The 19,937-nt window shown below is 44.4% G+C and overlaps 1 protein-coding gene across 1 annotated transcript in view; it reads right to left on the bottom strand.

The window, feature by feature from the left end:
• The window catches only part of adcy5 (adenylate cyclase 5), a 94,140-nt gene extending 77,213 nt beyond the window's left edge, over positions 1-16,927 (bottom strand). Inside the window, exon 1 of the mRNA XM_069662678.1 lies at positions 15,992-16,927. Within this exon, the coding sequence (XP_069518779.1) occupies positions 15,992-16,927 (936 nt within the window). The remainder of the gene's footprint in view (positions 1-15,991) is intronic.
• Between the last annotated feature and the right edge of the window lie 3,010 nt (positions 16,928-19,937).

Below are 19,937 nucleotides of genomic sequence, written 5' to 3'. Positions count from 1 at the left end.
ATTAGCTTTTGTTTTGGTGCAAAAATGCACTGAATTGATTTGTAAACAAGGACACGAATGAGGGGCTGCACAGTGCAGCGGATAGCGCTGTCGCCTCACAGCTAGACGGTTCCTTGTCATAGACTGTATAAAAAGATGGACAACATGACAGCTCCTTTAAAGTGAAGCCAAACCCTCTCTATCGCCCCCTGCTGACTGGCTGCAGTATAGGTCATAAAGCCCGCCTACTCCATGTTAACAGATGGGACATGAGTCAAACTATAAAATCAAAATACACGCCAGATAATTTTTCTCAAACATGGTTTCTGTCATTATAGTTAGTTCTTATCATGCTGATTTATGTCCGAGTGTTTGTTTTTTGACAAGTTTATCTTTAATTTGTTATTTGATGCTGTAAAAATGATGATTGACAGTTGACAAACACGGATCCTGCAGCCGATCTGTTCTGGATTAGCAGAGTAGAGGAAGAACGGTGAGAGGAGACGTAACTAAAACAATCACTACAGTCATTGAAGTTTCCATACCTGTGAACGTTAACGTCAGACCAACACAAAGAAGCTGTTCTGCTGTTATACACGACGGCGTGCGGGATCCTTGCTGTTTTTTTTGGTAAGTTAAGTGTGTGTTTTGGTTAGCACAAGCGGCTACGGTGGCTCCACCTGCCGATCTCTACTGCGCAGACTCTGGCTCCAAATGACGTCACCATCGCAAGGTGGCAGCGCCTATCACAGGGGCTATTTTGGCATCACTTTTGTACAATGGGAGCAGATGGAGACGTGTCGTCCATCCATATATACAGTCATTGTTCGTAGCTTGAATCCTGAGTTTGCATGTTCTCCCCGTGCTTGCGTGGGTTCCCTTCCACAGTCCAAAGACATGCTCATTATCATTCATTAGTGAAAATTGCCCGTAGGTGTGAGTGTGAGCGTGAAAGGTTGTCTGTCTCTGTGCGTCAGCCCTGTGATTGACTGACGATCAGTCCAGGGTGTAACCCCGCCTCTCGCCCAATGACAGCTGGGATTGGCTCCAACCCCCCGCGGCTCTGAACAGGATAAGCAGTATAGATGACGGATGGATGGACCGGAATCAGAACCACATCATCAAAGGAAACAATCTGTTTTGATATTCAGATGCTAGCTCATTTAAAGGGCTAACTTTTAGAGGACACGGTTCCTGTTAAATGTCTGACTTATTCATAAAGACAGAATTAAACACTTGTATTTCTCATATCAAGGATGTCAACAGCAGGTAATACAGCAGCAGAGCGCTGACCACATGAGATGACCATTAGGACCCAGACCGTCACTCATTACAGCAGATTAACTCAGTCAATACTGAGGTTATCACACTGTGCTAACACACTTAGCCTTAAGGTGTCCTTTGCCACAAGCAAATCAATATCACATTCATTGTACTCAATTATTAAAGCAGGGCACAACGCTTACTGTGATTTACATAAGACAGGCTGTTAAGGAAGATTTAGGACATGTGACTCATCAAGGGTAACATGATGACCACATGATAATGGCGGTTTAAATGTCCTGGGGAAAGAAGAAGAGGAACCAGCTGACCCCCCCCCCCCCACCAGTGTTAAAACAAAGCCTACCGCCTTGAGTTCACCGTAAGAAGTATTTTCTGTTACCGAGCTGTCTTCTCTTCCCCAGAGCTGCAGCGAACCAAGAGCAACATTATTAATAAATAATATGTCAGTGTTAATGTTATTTATTACTCACACCACTTGAAACTGTCCAGCTGCTGTTATAAACTCTGTTTTATAGGCAGAGTGAGACACTGGCTCTACTGTAAGCATCTAATGTAGACTTAAGTGACCTGTGGAGTTTCCTTCTTCACCAGTACAGACATGTTTACATTTTTTGATGAGGGGGCTGATTAAAGGTATGTTTTACCGTCAGACGTATAGGTGAGAGCCGTTCTTTTTATAGTTGTGCCCAAATGTCACTGCCTGCCTGAGATCCGCTCCCCAAACCCTCCACCTAGTTTGTTGTGTTTTGTTTGTTGTGTTGTTGTTGAGTTGACAGCTCTTGGGAAGGAATGGAGTTGTAAGATCTGGCTTCCTTCAAAAGGCCGTAATTCAGGCGCCAGTTTAGCTCAGCGGTTAAATCGGCGACTAAAGTCCTCTATGCGGTGGCCCCGGGGTTCATCTCCAGCCCTCGGCCCTTTGCCGCGTGTCATCCCCACTCTCTTACCCTGTTTACAACACTATCCACTGTCCTCTCAATAAAGCCATGAAAGGCCCCAAAAGAAAAAGCTGTAATCCTCAAAACTAGTTTTACTACGAAGCTGCCAAAAAAGCTGGAATGTTTTCTGCAGTATTATCAGAAGTCCTAATTACATTGCAATAACCCCACAGCGCTGTAACGAAGCTACGCTGTCATGCCGCCTTTGTACTTTTTGCATTGGACCAAACAATGCCGGCGTAAAGCGCTCCAGCGTGCAGGAAGCAAAGCGGGCGCAAGGTGTAAACAAACAGTGCGTGCTTAACAAACACACACACAGCGCTGTTCCGCCCTGCCGGCTCCATCGTTAAACACAGACACCGTTACACTCCTGTTACGCCTCTGTTACTACCTCCAATGCCAGCTGGGAGAAGGAACGACTTCACCCCACCCTTCCGCCTCCGTGCGTTCTACACAGAAGACGAAACGTATCAGAGGCGTCATAATCCCGCCTTGATCTGGCAGTGTATAAGGGGCTATAGAAAAGAGTTCAGCCTAAACTTGTGCCCTCTTTCTATTACAAGAACCCCGTGTTAAGCTCTGAGTTAGTGGGATAACCTTTTGATCAGCTTTTGAAGGTCGGCCTCCGGTCAGCCACACGCTTACTAAAACATACAGTTGAATAGTGCGACACAGTCAGATAAGTGGGCACAAAATGTTAATCCAATCCAGTTTAAACCCTGTAATGTTTTATACTTGTTTAAAGGAAACCCGTAGCTCGGGGGCAGCTGATGGACGCCACATACAGTTTAAGTAAACTCTCTTATTGATTCAACTGGATAAAACATTTCTTCTGTCAAGTAAAAACCTTCAGTCCTGGTTTTATCTTGATGCCAATAAATGTTGGTGTATTATCCAGAGGGCTTTTCATAAGAGCCAGAGGCCTCAGACGGGCCGCAGACCAGCAGTTTGGAGAGATGAAAAGGTGATACTTCGAGCTTACTTCAGCCAAAATGTTCTTGATGGAAAATGTCTTGTTTAAAAGTGACATTTGCAGGTTGGAGCTAGATATACAGCTTGCCACATGCATCCAAACCTGCAGCATCTAAACACTTACATCTCACTAGTGTTAAGTTAAGTGTAAAGTATGTAAAGTAAGTTAAACCAGTAACCAGCCAAAGTTATTTTAAATGTGTGATTCTGCAGCATGAACCAGCCGCCGACACCTCTCTAAGAACAATGTGTTTCCTACGTTACAGAGAGCAACATGACTTTTTTAACATCACACAAACGAACACCTTGAGTGTTAATAAGCTCAGTCCTGAAGGGAAAAGTACCCCTCCATAGCACATGACCAGGCTGAGGAGAAGCTATTTTAACTGTGCTGAATGCACGAGGCTCATTAAACTAAACTAAATGGTGCAGATATATTAAATAGCAAAGCTCACACCCACCAACACGCGGCAAACACTTCACATTTTAAAACGCTTTGCATTTATTGACTTGATAATGGACCTTTCTACCATTACGCTTAGTAGGAAAACAAACCTGCTGTTGCTGTGAGGAGAAAATCTAATTATTTCAAAGAGCCTATTTGAAATAATATGACAACATTTACATGCACAAAAATATTAGTCAGAAAAAAAAACAATATTCGCCTAGGGAAAAACAGCTACGGCATGCCCTCTGACCCCATGCAGCTTTAACCTCCTGATAGCTGCATCGCTCTGCCTCCCTGATCTCTCTCCAGTCTTATGCACGTGTCCCAACATAATAAATAATAAAAATAAGTGTAACACTTACAGTCTCTCCTCAAATGCATTAATAGTTTTTGCACTCGGTTGCAGCCTACACACAAAAAGTGACAGAAATAGTTGTGTGAAGAACGAATAAGAAACATGGTCCAAGTCTATGAACACCAAAGATAGCTTTGTGGAGCTAAGCAGAGCGAACAGTAGAAAACAAACATGGCGTCTTTGGAGGGCGTCTTCGTGTCTGAATGACGAGGTGTGATAAATATGCTGATACATACAAACATGGTTTGACAGAGCCTCACTAAACTGATGGTTGTTTTGATCGGATGTGAATGCAAACAGAAGCTCGACCAAAGCTTGTGCTTGCATTAGGATGTTTCACTCCTGATTTTCAGGACTTAAGACAAAACATTCATACAAGTTTAAAACATCATAAACTCCACTGCGTCAAAGGAAAGAATGGGACGTTTTTCTCCCACGAGGGACACATACTTCTGGACGGATACGGGAGAAGTTTAATTGCTTTATTTCATAATCCTGCACCACTGGCAAATTCCCGGTTCGGAAAGTAACAAAAACTGAGTCTTGAAATTTGAGTTTCAGACTCTATTCAATGCTTCAAGCATTCCAGAGCTGCAACAGTGGAGGGTACAACTTTATAATAACCTGCAAACAAGGTTTCTAAGACTTTAGCAAAGAGCAGCCACAGTCATTGATACAATTTTTTGTTGTTAACTAACCAAAATATCTTCCCGGCGCATCACCAACTGCAGACTGTCGACAGAGCTCCCAATGTCCAGCCGTATAGTTGACCCTAGCATCCCAAAATCAACCACAGAAAAGATCCTCTTCACCTCCTGAAATCAGGGCAGGCTGTCTTGCTAAGTGCTAAATTGTATAAAAACTGAGTATGATGCACATAGGGCTGCACAATTAATCAAATATTAATGCAGATTTTGGCTTCCTACGATTTAAAAAACTTTGATATTGATGTTTAAAATGCTCCACTAGAAAAGTCAAGCGCTCCCTAAGCTAACAGCTGCTCCCCCAGGGGGCGATGGAGAGGTTTGAGCCTCACTTTTTGGGAGCTGGCATGTCATGAGCGCCTACCTTTCAGCGGCAGTTAAGAGTGGAAGAGTAAACAACAGAGACGGTCGGGATGTGTGGAACAGAAGACGAAGAGCACGAAAAAATGTTAGGCAAGTTAAGCATGAAAAAATAATATGCAAAGTGTCTGCGCTGCAAAGCAACACAACTAATATGTTCAAGCAGCTGAAAAAACAGCACAAAGCGCAGCAAGATGAGTGTATGAAGGCCGAGAGGAAGAACGTCGCTACTCCCTCGTACAAGTCAGACGTCCATTCAGAGACGCTGCACAGCGTGACACACATCCCATCCACCCAACTCCCAAAGACAGCAATGCAATCGCAAAGACAATACATATTTCTTCTACACACGTTATAAACACCATGCTAACTGGTACTAGCTACCGCTAACAGAGTTTCTGCATTAACCCTACACCAAACAGAACATGGCTAATAATCGGACTGAATAGAAGGGTCACAAAAGGCAATTCAGTCCAAATATCAGTCTACAAAACAATCTGCTTCTGCTCAGAATAATGAAGATTTACGGGATTATTTACCACTGTAACATAAACCACCGCAGCAATAACAATAATCATCATCACAAACTGTTCTGGCCGGCAGAAGCAGCATCACATTATCATAACACGAGCTCTCAGAGGAATCACCTCGCTGCAAGAATAATTACATATTAAAGATGTGCATCACAATTACTTATAATTTCCCCCTGCAAATAATAACAACTGCATGAGTCTGAATTCCTACGTAGCAAACAAACTAATTAAAGTTAATGAATGTCAGACGAGCAGAATGAAGCAATGAAGTCCAACAAGCTCACCGCAGGAGAAACACAACAATGTGAGAGTGGAAACCATCCATCAGTTTGAAATGTTACTGTCATAATTAAAGCAACATGCAGACATCAATATGAGGGGTGCTCTTTATTAAACATGCCACAAGTTGTATGAGAAAGTCCACTTACAGTACAACCACGTCTCTCTGTCTTTCTCAGCAGATAGAAAAATAACAGCTTTGATATTTTGGAAAATACCATGATCTGCATCCTCAGTGCTGTTGCTGAGCTTGTATGTTCCTGCCAACTCTAGTACCAAACATGCATTATATTTCCAAAGAGACTTCCTTGGAATAGTTTTAGGAACCAAAACTACTCGGTTAGGTTTATAAAAAAGAATAATGTGGTTTGGATTAAAATGGAGGAAGCTAACGTACGTGACTTTACCCACGTAACTTAGAGCTGTGGTCGGCAACTTTGGAGACACTCGCTTGAGTGAGCTAGATTTAGAAAGTATCACATGAATCACACATGAACACATGAACGTTTACATCCTCCTGATTATGCCAACTAACTTCTGTAATCTGCAAATTAAGGAGTTAATTAGTTAATTAAGTTCCGAGTTGGCTGCATGTGTGAACGCGACTTTATGCTGACTTTTTCCCGGTAAAATGTCTGCAAGAAGTCGAGGTGAGTCGAGGTGTGAACACAATAGTCAGGAACATTCACCGCCAGCGAGTGGGTGGGGTGATGACATTTATATCATGTGACAACTGCGAAACCAGAAGAGCGACACATAACAGGGTGATTAAAAGCATCCAAGGTTAAAGTTATCATCTCGAAGATCTCCGTTTCATTCTCTTTGGCGGCACCTATGTTAATAAACGGTAATTGCAGGAGCACACTTCCCAGATATCCAGACAGTGTTGCATGTGTGACGTCCACGGTTGGCTCCGGTTGTAACTCTTGATTTTCCTGGCTGACGGTCGCTTTCCTTTTCAGACTGTTTGCTTCATCTGAGCGTCGAGTTTGTTTCTTTTTCTTTGGATTTTCACTTCTTGTTGAAGTTGTATCTGTAGTCATCCATCTTTTCTTGTTTGTTCAGCCATAGTAGATTACTGTTTACTCACAACACTTGCAGAGACCGGAAAAGCAGCTGCTTAGCTCCGCCTACCCTCTCTGCCAGACCGAACACACCATCGTGTTACCTCATTGGTTGATAGATAGTCACTTAACAGACATTTATTTAAATGAACAAATTTTAGATTGTTACTTTAACGACTGTCTTGAAATTTTCCGGAAATTGTCATGAGTGCAAAGGGATGAAGACGCTTATATTTACTGAGTGCATGTGCAGAGTGCGCACAGGTAGGACGGTACATACTGTAGGTAGACAGACTGGTAATCTGTCTCCTGATGGATGGACTTATCAGAGGACTCTAACAACCACATATACCAGATAGTTTGGTTGTTATTGTTGTGCTGCTATAATGTAAAATGAATTCCAAAATGTGAAATGCTTAAAAAATGAATTATAATCATAAGAAGTCAGCACATATAAATGATAGATGGTAGTATAAAAGAGATAAAGAGAGCAGGTGGCAGGGAAAAGTAGGCCCTGGAAGAGGGACTCGTTTGTTTCACATTGTGCTTTATTGTTCTGTGATTTTTTATAAACAGAAACAAAGAAAAAAAAGCACTTTTTAAAATCTTATAAACCGCAAAATTTTCAGCTAATTTTTTGCTCCTTCTCTGTTTATTTAAAAACACACAGTCCACTTTGCACATATCCTGTGAGGTGTGGAGATAAAGACACAGCAGGAAGAGACAAATAATAACGCTTTTGATCAAAAGCTTTGGGTCTCAGTTTGACCTAGTACCTACAATGATGTGCAGGGAGTCCATGACTGGAGGTAAAATAAAAAAAGCCCACAGGTGCTCCCGGGGAGGCGATGAGAGGAGCTGGATGGTGTTTGTAAAATAGAATCTGTTGCTAAGTTACGGCTGTACTGAGCAGTTTTGTGGACTCACAGGGGAATGCGTCACCAGTGGTTTCTGAAAGGTACTCATGCTTCGCCCTGCATCCATGCTTGGTTTAAATATGATCTCCAAAACAGCAGCATCCTCTGTCTCGCTGTTTGGCCTCTGGGTGCTCCAACTCTTAAATACAATAAAACAAAGCAAACAGCAGCTGAAACTATATATTTCCAAGCCGCCACGGGGGGACGAGGATGAAACAAATCTGATGTTTTCCTTCTGAGTTAGACAGATTTCCCCGAGGGCTGCTTTCTAGCTCGTCGCACCAGCGCGCATGCAGCTCGTCCTGCAGGGGAGGAAAGTGGTTAAAAGTCGGCCCATGGGGGATCGAGTCTCACGGGGAAATTAAAAGCATGACTAGAAGCAGGTCAGGAAGGGGAGGGAGGAGGGGGTTTAGGAAGGCAGGTAAAAGACAGGAGAGATCATATGGACATCTGTTTTGAATTTCCACACATTTAGAGCACCGGGCAATTCAATTAGACGGGCATGAAAACCCTCTGGAATCCTGCCAACTGCTACTGGTCCGCTTATGTTCACTCCTCAGTGGATATGGAGAGGGGGCAGAGAGGAGGGGACGCAGGCCGAACAGGGAAACAAACACTGGAAGGAGTTTAAAGTTCCTTTACATCTTGCATTTGCACCACATATATCGTAATAATTGTCTGTAGTAGGTGAATTAAACCAATTACAGATCAGATTAGAAATAATTGTTGCATCAATCAGACTCATGTTGATCTTTATTGATGAACTACGGAAAGCAGATGTCGTTTGCTTGCTCTTCACAAGCGGTTTCAGTTCAGCTCTGCAATCTCTTTTAAAAAACGCTTTTAATGTTCCTGGACTGTCAGAGAAAGATTTTTGAGTGCGCGTGAACCAAAACTAGGAGGAGAAACCTGCAGTTGAAACGCAGGTTAAGTTCTCCGTTAGGAATGGTTTGGGGATTTGCAAGTAGAAGCTGCTTAAAATTGGCCTACATCTCTCACCGTTTGAACTTTGCATGAGAACTGGACGGCCAGTGCGTACATTTCACTTATTGTGATGTTGTTTCTGTACAACCTAAAATGTTATATATGTTATGCTGCTGCTTTTAAGGCTTTAACTTTAGATTTATTTTGTTAGGCTCATCCAAACAACAATCACCTTTAGCCAGTGTTGTCCCCACGTTTTACACCCACGTAATATCATGATGTCAACAACAAACGTACAACATGCTATTGTGAAAGACCAGAGCCTTAGATTCTCCCGCAGCTAGTTCACAGGAGCAGTCAGGAGGTACCTTATCACAGGGTTAAAGTGGTAATCTCCAAGATCTCAGTTTCATTCTCTTTGGCGGCACCTATGGTGATAAACGGTAACTGCAGGAGCACACTTCCCAGATATCCAGAAGGTGTCGCATGTGTGACGTCCACGGTTAACTCCGGTTGTAACTCTTGATTTTCCTGGCTGATGGTCTTTGGTTACTCTTCATCTGAGCATCCAATTTGTTTCTTTTTCTTTGGATTTTCACTTATTTTTGAAGTTGTATCTGTAGTCATCCATCTTTTCTTTGTTTGTTCAGCCGTAGTAGATTACTGTTTACTCGCAACACTTGCAGAGAGCGGAAAAGCAGCCGCTTAGCTCCGCCTACCCTCTCTGGCAGACCAACCACTGCTGGCTGATGGAAAACGCGTCACTAACTAGGCGCCGCTTGTGATCTTTTCCACACCCAGTCTGTAATACTGCAAATGCAAAGGCTTTCATCAGTGGGCCATAGGCTCAATCAACACTCCAATACCTCATTCGGCAATAGAGACTTAACAGACATTTATTTAAATGAAAATCATCAAGATTATCACTTTAAGGAAACATTTATTTATTTGAGGGACCTCTAAATGTTGTTTTAACAGCATGACATTAATATTGTCATCAACACAGCTGCTCGATGTCGCCTAGAGGTCTGAGGGCTTTCTGTTTTCAACCGAATACAGCCCTCTTCTAACCTGACCATCTTTCAATCGACAATCCTCGCTCACTGGGTCATGATCTTTTTGGAAGGTTATTGGGTTCCTGGAAAAGGTTACAAACAGCCTCAGGTGAACAAGAGTTGAGTCCTGCATCACGTCCTCAGTGCATGTCAAACCAATAACAGCCTGACTATCGGGACCACAGGACATTTCCCAGTGGGCTGGCAGGTATGAGGGCCAGTTGGAGCAGCTCATTAATAAAAAAAGAGAAAGAAAAAAGAAATTCAATCGGCTTCTCAGTCTTCCCACTCTTATTCTAAAAATTCACCAAAATGCAGGAAATTAAGTATTTGTCACCCACATGTGACCCGCCCATTGTTCTCATTGAAACCTACGCCCTTGGTGCCGTCAACAGCGACTGGTTGTTGGCCGGTCTGGGTCAAAAAATATCCATGGCCATTTTATTGTCCCAGTCTGTCCCTGATTCAAACTGCTGTGTTGCAAGAGTGTTCGGATTTCAGTCTCACCCCGAACAAACCACAGCTGAGTAAGGCAAACCAGTGACACAGAGCGCTGTTATCTGGTAACACCAGAGTTTAAGAAGCCCTGTTTCACTTGAGCAGACAAAGCACACCACACTAACTGTACACTGCTCTGAGCCATGTATGAATATACCCTTAAAGTGAATCTCTAAGTAATGTCACCTGTTTATGTGACATGATTAGACTGGTTTCTACTGCATGTATGATGAAAGAGATGAATAACATGAGAACGAAGGTTTAAAGCAAAAGAAGTGAATGTAGACTCTTGGTTTTGAAAGTGAAGCCGAAGTGCTTTAAAGGGCCAGTTCGCCAACTTTCAACCTTAGTGCTATCATGCTATTATGGGGAGCTAATGCCATTATGGTAGGAAAAAATGCAATTTGGCTCTGTGCCTTTGGAGGACGCTATCCGCTTCTCCAATGGGCCCTGGAAAACCTCCACCAGACTACATAAAACGCGTCATCTGGCGGGTCCAGGGAGCTCGCTAAACTACACTTCCTCAATCTAGGACGCCCGCCTCCGATGTCATGTCTCGTTCAAAATCGTCAGGTTTGAAATGTAGACTGCAGACCTGAAGATGTTTCAGACGATCCACCGGTATATTCTCGTCATTTTCGGATTCTGTACCGCTCTGATCCATCACCTGCAGAGAAACGGCAGTATTTCGCTCCAGCATCTCTCGCTGGCCCGTTCCTTTCAGAGGGAGGGGCGCAATGCACGCTGGGTGTTGTAGGAATGTAGAATGGGCGAAACTACTATCTGTTTGTACAACTTTCTTCACAGCTATGGCGCCAATTTCAAATATTATATTATATATATTATCGATTACAGAGAACACCAGCTTTGACTGACAGCGGCTTTATCCAGGGGCGAACTGCTCCTTTAAGGTGGCGACTTCACTGGTTGCAACAAAAACTTAATAGAAGCAGTTGAGAAAATGACCCAACTTCTCTGCTGTTTTTGCTACGGTAAACATTTTCCCCAGGAGTTTATGGTCCCAGTCTCTAGTTTCAAGTCTTCTTCAATACAGCAGGATGTTCATTTTGTAAACTATCGTCCCATTAAGACTAAAACAGAGGATAGCTGGGTATGCATGAGGGTGTAGCTTCCTATGATTGATCATTTGCTACCAGGGCGACCAAACAACATGTATAAAAGAAGTGGATGTACCCAAAGGGACCCATTAGTTTGTGGACTTTTCAAGCCTCGAGTTTGGTATTTGGCTGTTGGAATCTTGGTTTTTCTTTAAGCAAAAAGTGACCATATTTGAATGAGAGGGTGTTTAGGCATGGCTATGTCTCTGTGCTGATTGAGAGAACAATAGATGCGTCGCAATAAGAGATATGAAACACTCATCCATCACTTATAATGGTGTCAGGACGGGTTTTGGGGCCACAAAAAGAGTGAAAAGCTGGTGAATACACCCAAGCTTCACCTTAGAACTTACTGCAAACTGTTACAGGGTTGAACAGGTTCTTTCTGTGTGAGGTCAGCAATGTCTCACCCAAAAGACACCTGCATAAGTGTCCACTTCCTGGATATGTAAGGATGGGATTTCCGGTATAATAGTACAAAATGTTACCCGGGTCAGTGACATTGCATTTCTGAAGAGTTGAGTTCAAGCATAAGAAACGGCGTTATCTCGGGATCTCACATAAGCAGCGGTGGTCGCACGGAGAGACGAGCGGGGTCCTATGTAAACAGGGGAGAACAGATATGCTAAAAACAACAGCACGGCGAGCAAAGAACAACAAACACAGCGGCTCGTTCCCACACACTCACATCAACACATCGAATGACAATGTGGCTCCTGCAGAAAACACAAATAGATGCAGGGTCACATGCCATTCACGCAGAGAAACTAAACGATCGGCCGGAGTTTTCGCTTGTGTAACCAAACATCAGAGTCCCAGAAGAAACACAAGGACGGAGGACGTGAAATTCTACATCCTCTTCCGGGGTTCACGCATTCTTTGCACACTGATCATGACTGGATAAGTGGTCGTGACTCTGCTGCGTTACAACACTGTTCGTCTTTCACTGGGTTTTTAAATCATGTGCGACTAAAGCAAATTGTCTTCTGTTAAATAGCCTCTGCAAGACTTCAAAAGTAGACTTACTATTCATACACTGTATATAGTATATATAGAGAATGAAATATAGAGAATGTTGATTCTATATGTGATTATTAAACATCTCATCCCTCTCTTTTCACAAACATTTGACTATTCCAAGGTCATTTTTTGGCCTTTACTGAAAGAGGACAGTGCAAAGTGTCGGAAACAGGTTAGGGGGAGTGGGGATGACACACAACAAAGGGCCGAGGGCAGGAGTTGAACCCGGGGCCACCGCATCGAGGACTATAGCCTCTGTACATGGCAGCCGATTCTAGCCGCTGAGCTACACCAGCGCCCAACATTTGGCCGTTTAGCTCCAAAAGCATGAGCCCAAAATGTCCACCACACACTGCATTTTAGTTTCATTGAGGATAACAGAAATTAGCCACTGCAACTCCAGCAGGAATCATCATCATCGCCATCTTTAGTTTCATTTCTGCCTCTCTTTGCTCGCATTTGCTTTCGTTTCCATTCATTCTCAGGTCTCTTGAGCCTTGCTTCTTGGGCATGTAGCCTTTGAATAACTTTTGCCTGCCTCTACTTTGGCTGCAAGTTCTGCTTCTACATCTGCACGCTGGAGGACCTGGAGGTGGCGCTTGATTGGTTGTCTGATCCTTGTGATGACTGTGAGGTCTCTGTTTCTGTGTTTTCCAAAGACAGACAGTACTCATCCTTATACAGCACTATCCTCACTCTCTCCTTCTCAAGCTGGTCGTTGAATATGATGAATATAATAGTCGTTGATCATAAACCTTGGAAGATCATAAACCTCAGAATAACTGAGACAATAAAGATAGAAAATAAAGGCAGGCTGTGTGCAGTGTTTAAGAGAGTACAGTACAGCCTCAAACTATCTGTTAGCACATTACACATTAGCTGGAAACAAATATGCTTGTAAAACACAAAATATTCGAAACAAACCTTCGGAGGACGCTATCCGTCATCTGGCGGAGGCCAGGGAGCTCACTAAACTACACTTCCTCAATCTAGGACGCCCGCCTCTGATGTCATGTCTCGTTCAGAATCGTCAGGTTTGAAATGTAGACTGCAGACCTGAAGATGTTTCAGACGATCCACCGGTATATTCTCGTCGTATTTCGGATTCTGTACCTCTCTGAGTCATTTTCAAATGGTAGTATTTCACTCCAGCGTCTCTCGCTGGGCCGTTCCTTTCAGAGGGAGGGGCGCAATGCATGCTGGGTGTTGTAGGAATGTAGAATGGGCGAAACTACTATCTGTTTGTACAACTTTCTCCACAGCTATGGCGCCACTTTCAAATATTATTGCTTCTATCGCTTACAGAGAACTCCAGCTTTGACTGACAGAGGGGAACGAACTGCTCCTTTAACTGGTAAAACGGGCCCGACACAAATCATGCAAAACAATCCCCAAGCTAAAGTCCAATTAAGTTCGAAGGCCAGGCGTCTCCACAGATTTTTGACAACATAGCGTGTCTCAAAATGTAAAGACAAACTCCCTAAGAGTTAAACCATCTAATGTCAGACAGGTTGATAAATGCAGGAGACTTCAACAACGGGCAAATGATGTATCTCCATGTACATTCCAGCGTCTGTGTAAAAGCACTAAGTATAGAGGGGTTACATTGTTAGAGCAAAGCTTTATGAGCAGCACACGGCCCGATAAAAACTGTTAATTGAGTAAACAATGAGGCTGGAGGGAGGAAAAACAGAGTTACAAGTCACAACAACAACAAACACACACACACACACGAGAGCACAGTTCAGGGTTTATAAAACTGGGCTAAAGAACTCAGCAGACGTTGCGATTAAGTGTACCTTTAACTAATGGTGGAAAATTAAACCCATTTGTGTGAGCACCTTTTATTACAGACAAAGTCCTGCAGCCCCGGAGAAACATTTTCAAAGTAATATCGATGTTGTAAAAATGCTACCAGAGGCTTCTGGATTTTATGAGGAAAACTGAGGCTCAGCAGCACATTAGGACGATATCCCCTGAATCCTTCCACTGTAAGCTTATTACACGTCCTACTGAAGGAAAACAAACTACCTGAAATGAGTCTTTCCAAAGCCGAGAGCAAAACCCTTTTTTTCTCCATTTCAACTAAGATTTCATGCATTTCAAAGCAGTTTATATTAAAGAATTAGTCCTAAATATGATACATAAACATGGCTGTGCTTTCAGGCGAGAGCGGGGTTTATTTTAGCTGAACATCTGAGCTGTTGCTTAAAAGATGTCGTGAATGAACCCAATCCAAAGCATCAGATAAACATCCTCAGGGCCTATAACGGGACGACTATCGTAAACAATACACAGTCACACACTCTTTACACACACTGTTGGTCATCTTAAACAAATAGGATTGAGATTTTTGGCAGAAAAGAGGAGAGAGGAAACTCCAACACACTCCGAGTCGCAGAAGACGATGTGACTGTAGTTTGTCTGAATGCAGCCGTGGTCGTCTTGCCTGCACGCCTGAGGAGCAACAAGCCAGCTGATACAGTTTCCATGGTAACGAACAGCTTCTGTATATTTGTCGGCAAATCACTTGCATAGAAAGACATATTTTATCTAATATTCTCTAATATTTTTATTCTTTATGGGTGCCTTGACAGTCGAGTCCTGCTGTTAACTTGCTGTCTTTATTTTATTGTAATTCCGTGTTCACTGTTTTGCACCAGAAGGCAAAGACACATTCCACTCCTGACTGAGTTCTGAAACTTCCAGATAAGTTATTCCACGTTTGTTGAAAAGAGTGAGCATCTACTGCGATATGCACTCATCTGTTTTGTGTTTAAAGGCCCTTTAATGCCTCTCTTGCAAAAACAAAACTACTGAGGAGTTCTGGGCTCTTCCAAGCATCATCTCTGCCTTGATATCCCCCACTAGACCTCTGCGCTGCCCACTTTTCTCTTTAGTTAACTCTGACCTGCCAACATGCCGCTAACTCCCGGATGGCCTTAAAGCTATTTGGTTTGAACAATAACCTTCAGACAAAATGAGACCTTATTATGTTTCAAACAATGTAGGTCAGACCACATCAAAAGTGTGAAACAAATTACGAGAAGCCTGTCATTGTCATGACTTCTCTCTGTAGCTGCTCCCAAATCTTTCTCCCAGGACTCTGCATCTTTGTAGTTTGAACATGCTGAATCACACACTCACAGAGAGACTTTCCTCCTTAAAGGCACACACAAAATGTGACTTGAGGAACTGTGTGAAGACTTGACCCTGCATGGGGAGGTCGTAATGGTGCCCCTTTTTCATTTTCTCTCTGGCCCTCCTTGAGTCTTATTCATGCTAATGCTCAGAGGAACTTTTCTCAGCCACAACAACACTGCCGAGTAGATCTGCTTATATAGAACAGGCTGCTTATTAACCCATTCATTGCCACAACTGCTTGTTACCCTATTTGACAGCGAGGGAAAACAAGCAAGAGCAGCAGAAACTTAAATGAAACACTCGTGTTCTGCTGTGCGTTATTGCGCACAGAATTTGACTCATGGCAGCTCTCAGCACAGATTATTACAAAACTTTGTACTTGAAGCACATTCCTCTACATACCTGTTTCCACAGAAAGCTGTCCACGCCGTTTAACATCCAAGAGACAGCCACGTGGATGGCAGAAAGTATAACTCCAGTGATGACTGCCGCGCGCATCCTGACGGGCAGCAGAGTGTAGATGACATGGATGAAGAACACGGTCCACCAAATCCCCTCTGAGGCACTTCTGGGCTGCACGAGCAGCACTCCAATCACCTGGATCACGAGCACCACCAGGATGACCACATAGCAAACAATCCACATGTGGTCCTGGTGAAACCCGTTCCTGTTGCAGACCACCATGAGCACAAGTGTGAGGAAGATGGCCACGGAAAATACCACCACGAACGTTATGCTCGGCCTCCCTGTGCCGCCGGAGCAGTGGAAGCCCAGCATGACGGTGAAGACCAGCACCAGCACGGCCATGAGCATAGTCAGACTGCTCTGGTTGAGGCGGAAAAAGTAGCGCTGGTAGAGTCGCTCCAACTTTTCCGACTGGAATTTCTTGGATTTGAAAATGTGCATGACGCTGGTGCAGCACGCCACCAAAGAAAAGTTCACTTCGGGCATGACCTCCTCCTCGTCGCTCCTCGGCTTGGCTCTCCGCTCGTCCAGACCCAGCTCCACGGACTTGGGTCTCACCTCGCCGTCTGGACGCTTCGGGGACGCGCGTTTGTTGTCTCGGCTCTCCTCGCCATGGTCCTGCCAAGCCGACCTGGACCTGAAGCTGACCCTGCTGACGGTGGTGGAGGCTCTGCCGGGCTGCCGGTGGTCCAGATCATCGTCCTCCCTCCACCGACTGTTGGTCCGGGTGAGCTTCTTGCGCGGGGATCTGGCTGAGTATGGGCACCCGTTGGCCACAGACTCAGACTCTCCCCAAGCTGATCTGTGCTCGGTCCCTCCCCTCAGCCCGGGCGCACCGATTCCGGGTGGGCTGACACTGTTTGATCTGGACATAGTGGAGAACTGGAGGCAGTAACAGAAAAAACACTGCTGGGAAAGTTTAATCCACTGAAAATAATGTCCGGAAACTATTTAAGGGTCATTAAATGTCTGTTGTGCGTTGAATTTCCCATCCTGAGCGCTTTAAATCCAAAAAACACAAACTATCACGGTTTAATTTCCCTCTTTAAGAGGCAAAAATCGATTCTAAAATATTTAAAAATAGAGATGAGATTACCCAAAGCAATGAGCAGGAGAAGCTCTGGGAATAAAAACAATTGAACATGCGCAAAAGTCACAGGGGAGCCACTTTCACCACGAGAGGAGGGAAGATTAGATCCAGGTGGATTTGGCTCTACATCATTGGGCCCAATTAACAACCATCCGTGGAGAGGCTGCACGGCAGCGCGCGCTCTAGATGAAATAAAACCATTACACAACTCGGATAGTCTCCATAGATCACCGCACAACATCATCAATTACGCTGCAAGCCCGTTACATCTGCGGACATGTTTCTTGATCGCGTGGAAGCGGTTTGAGGAGAGAAAAGATGGAGGTGGATGTAGGTAAGAAGGTGAATCCCATGTTGGACGCTTTATTTAGTCCCGATGCACCTGTGTGGACGAACATTGCAGCCTGCAAGGCGGTGGGAGCCTCACGTCTGTCCAAAAAGCATCATCACGATCCTCGCACACACTTGCGCTGAAGGGAGCGGAGGAGAAAACTCAGCCGCTCCTTCTCCTCATGCTCCCCTGGCAGCAACAGACAGCAGCTCCTTGGTCCATGTTGAAGCGGTAGCGGTCAATTTTTTCGTCAACCTCTGCGTGGAATCGATGTCCAACAGCTGTCCATCACTGCTGAATCCCCCAGAGAGCGACTCCTGATTTGATTTGCTGCCAGACTCCGCGCGCAGCCGAACCGCAGAAACACAGCGGCTGCATCTCACAAAGTGTCCCCCCGGTGCCACACTGCACTCCCGCAGCCTCGGACGATCCGCTCGGTGTCTGTTTGGAGCGTGGCATCACAACATATTTACCGCTGATTGCTGCTTCAATGGCCATTCAACCAAGTGTGCTTCCTGCAGTCCGCCTCTCCGCCGCGCTGCCATTGGGGAAGGAGAAGGGGTGAGTCACGCTTTGACGCGCTCTCATTGGACGACAGGCCGGTCAATCCACGTCACAGGGGCTGTGCGACCCCCGGGCGCTTTCGATGAATGGGCGGGTCTGTTCGCACAGCTGGATGGTCGTCACACACACACCCACAGACACACACCCACACTCACGTCTTCTGTCCACCTGGTAGAATGAACCCCACACCTCCTTCAGTCCCCATCCTCAAACTAGCAACTTAAGACTGCAGGACTTTTCTGTCCAACATCAATATGATGATACATTTACACAAAACGTCCCCTTTCAAAATAAAACGAGGCTGTTTTGTCCTTTGAGCACTGGACTTTATTTTGAAAAACAAAACTTTTTTAACGAGCGACTGGATTTATGAGTTAAAATTACATAAATAACTAGTTCATGACTTCATAAATATAAAGATTGGATGCATTTCTCAGTTTTATATCACTGTGAAATTATTAAATATACTAGTAAATTAAAATATTTGCAATTATACTTTGGTTTAAAAACCAGTGGTGTACTCAAGGGAGGGGCAGAGAGAGCGATCGGCTCCCCTGGTGTAAACATGCCTGAACAAAAGTGCCCTCATGGGTGCCCCTGCTGTAGGTTAAAATGATAAAGTGCCCTCTGGGTGCCCATCCAGTGAATGAACGATCCATGTTGGAAAATGAGTTGGCCTCCACACACCCCTACACATGTTTGCCCTCATGGTATGCCTTAACAAGACTAGGTCAAAACCTCGTATGTGGCTGACCACATCAGGTCAATGTGTGCTTTTGTGGGCAATGCATTACAAGGACTGTCCTTATGAGGCCGATGACAACGCGTGCTGCAGACGCAGGTGAGGACAGCGGACCGGCAGCGGGGGAGCAGCCCCGCCTACTCCCCCGAACAAAGTATCCAGAGCAGTATAGACAGAGAGTCGCGTCAGTGGAGGTCCAATATGCTCCATGATCCGCCATTACGATGTCGCAACTCTCTCTCTCTACGGCTCTGAAAGTACCGTCACTCACTCAGGCAGTCAGTCACACACAGACCCCTGTGTAGGGCTGACCCCAAAAATGCCCACATTGTTTTTTCGCATCACAACTTTCTGCACACTGGTGCCCCTTTTTTTTGCCCCTGCCCCTCAAACGACCTGAGTTCGCCACTGGACAAAACAAGCATAAAGACCCAAGCTTTAGATTCTTTTGATGGAAATCCTTCGCTTCTTGCAGGCTGTACATCACAGGCTACAGTGCAAATTATCATTAAAGAAGTAAAGAGCAGAAAGAAACTACTGGCTGTTTAAGTTGATACAATACCATGGTTCCACAGTCCTGGCCGACAGTCAGTGATAACATATATACTGGAAAGAAGAGCATCTGTGTCATTGAAGTTGACATTGTGTGCTAATGAAAGTCATTTGGAGGCATGTGACGAGCAGCCTCGTGTGTTTGCTGTGACCGCCTCACCTCCAGCTGAATTCGATGTTTTTTTCCCCTTTTGGAATTCATCATGGGTGAAGCTCTTTTTACGGCAGAGAACAGGAGCTCCCATTCAGCTCCATCCTCCTCAAATAAAAAGGGGAACTCAGATATAAATCAGATAAAAATGTATCTCCATTCAAGTTGTGCAACTTATTTTCTCTGGTGTCTTATGACTGCTTGTTTGCCTGCTCGCTGGTGCCCTTTCTATTTGCTCTCTCACACAAATCTGACGCAGTTTGCTGTTGAATAACGAGAGGAATTAGAGATGTATGACCATAAAAAAGAGAATAATTCAGCAAATCTGACTGCTTTTGTCTTTTTCTCACGTTCCGAGAACATTATTCAGACGTGTAAAGTAGCTATTAGTTGTTGACATCAACGAGGCCTGACGATACGATATTATCACCATACTTTGGTAACGATGTTAAA

This window comes from Semicossyphus pulcher, unplaced genomic scaffold (genome assembly GCF_022749685.1).
Source record: "Semicossyphus pulcher isolate SPU_LCO1_2020_fin unplaced genomic scaffold, fSemPul1.0.p SCAF_15, whole genome shotgun sequence".
Taxonomy (NCBI): Eukaryota; Metazoa; Chordata; class Actinopteri; order Labriformes; family Labridae; genus Semicossyphus; species Semicossyphus pulcher.
This window is presented reverse-complemented; position numbering and strand designations above follow the sequence as displayed.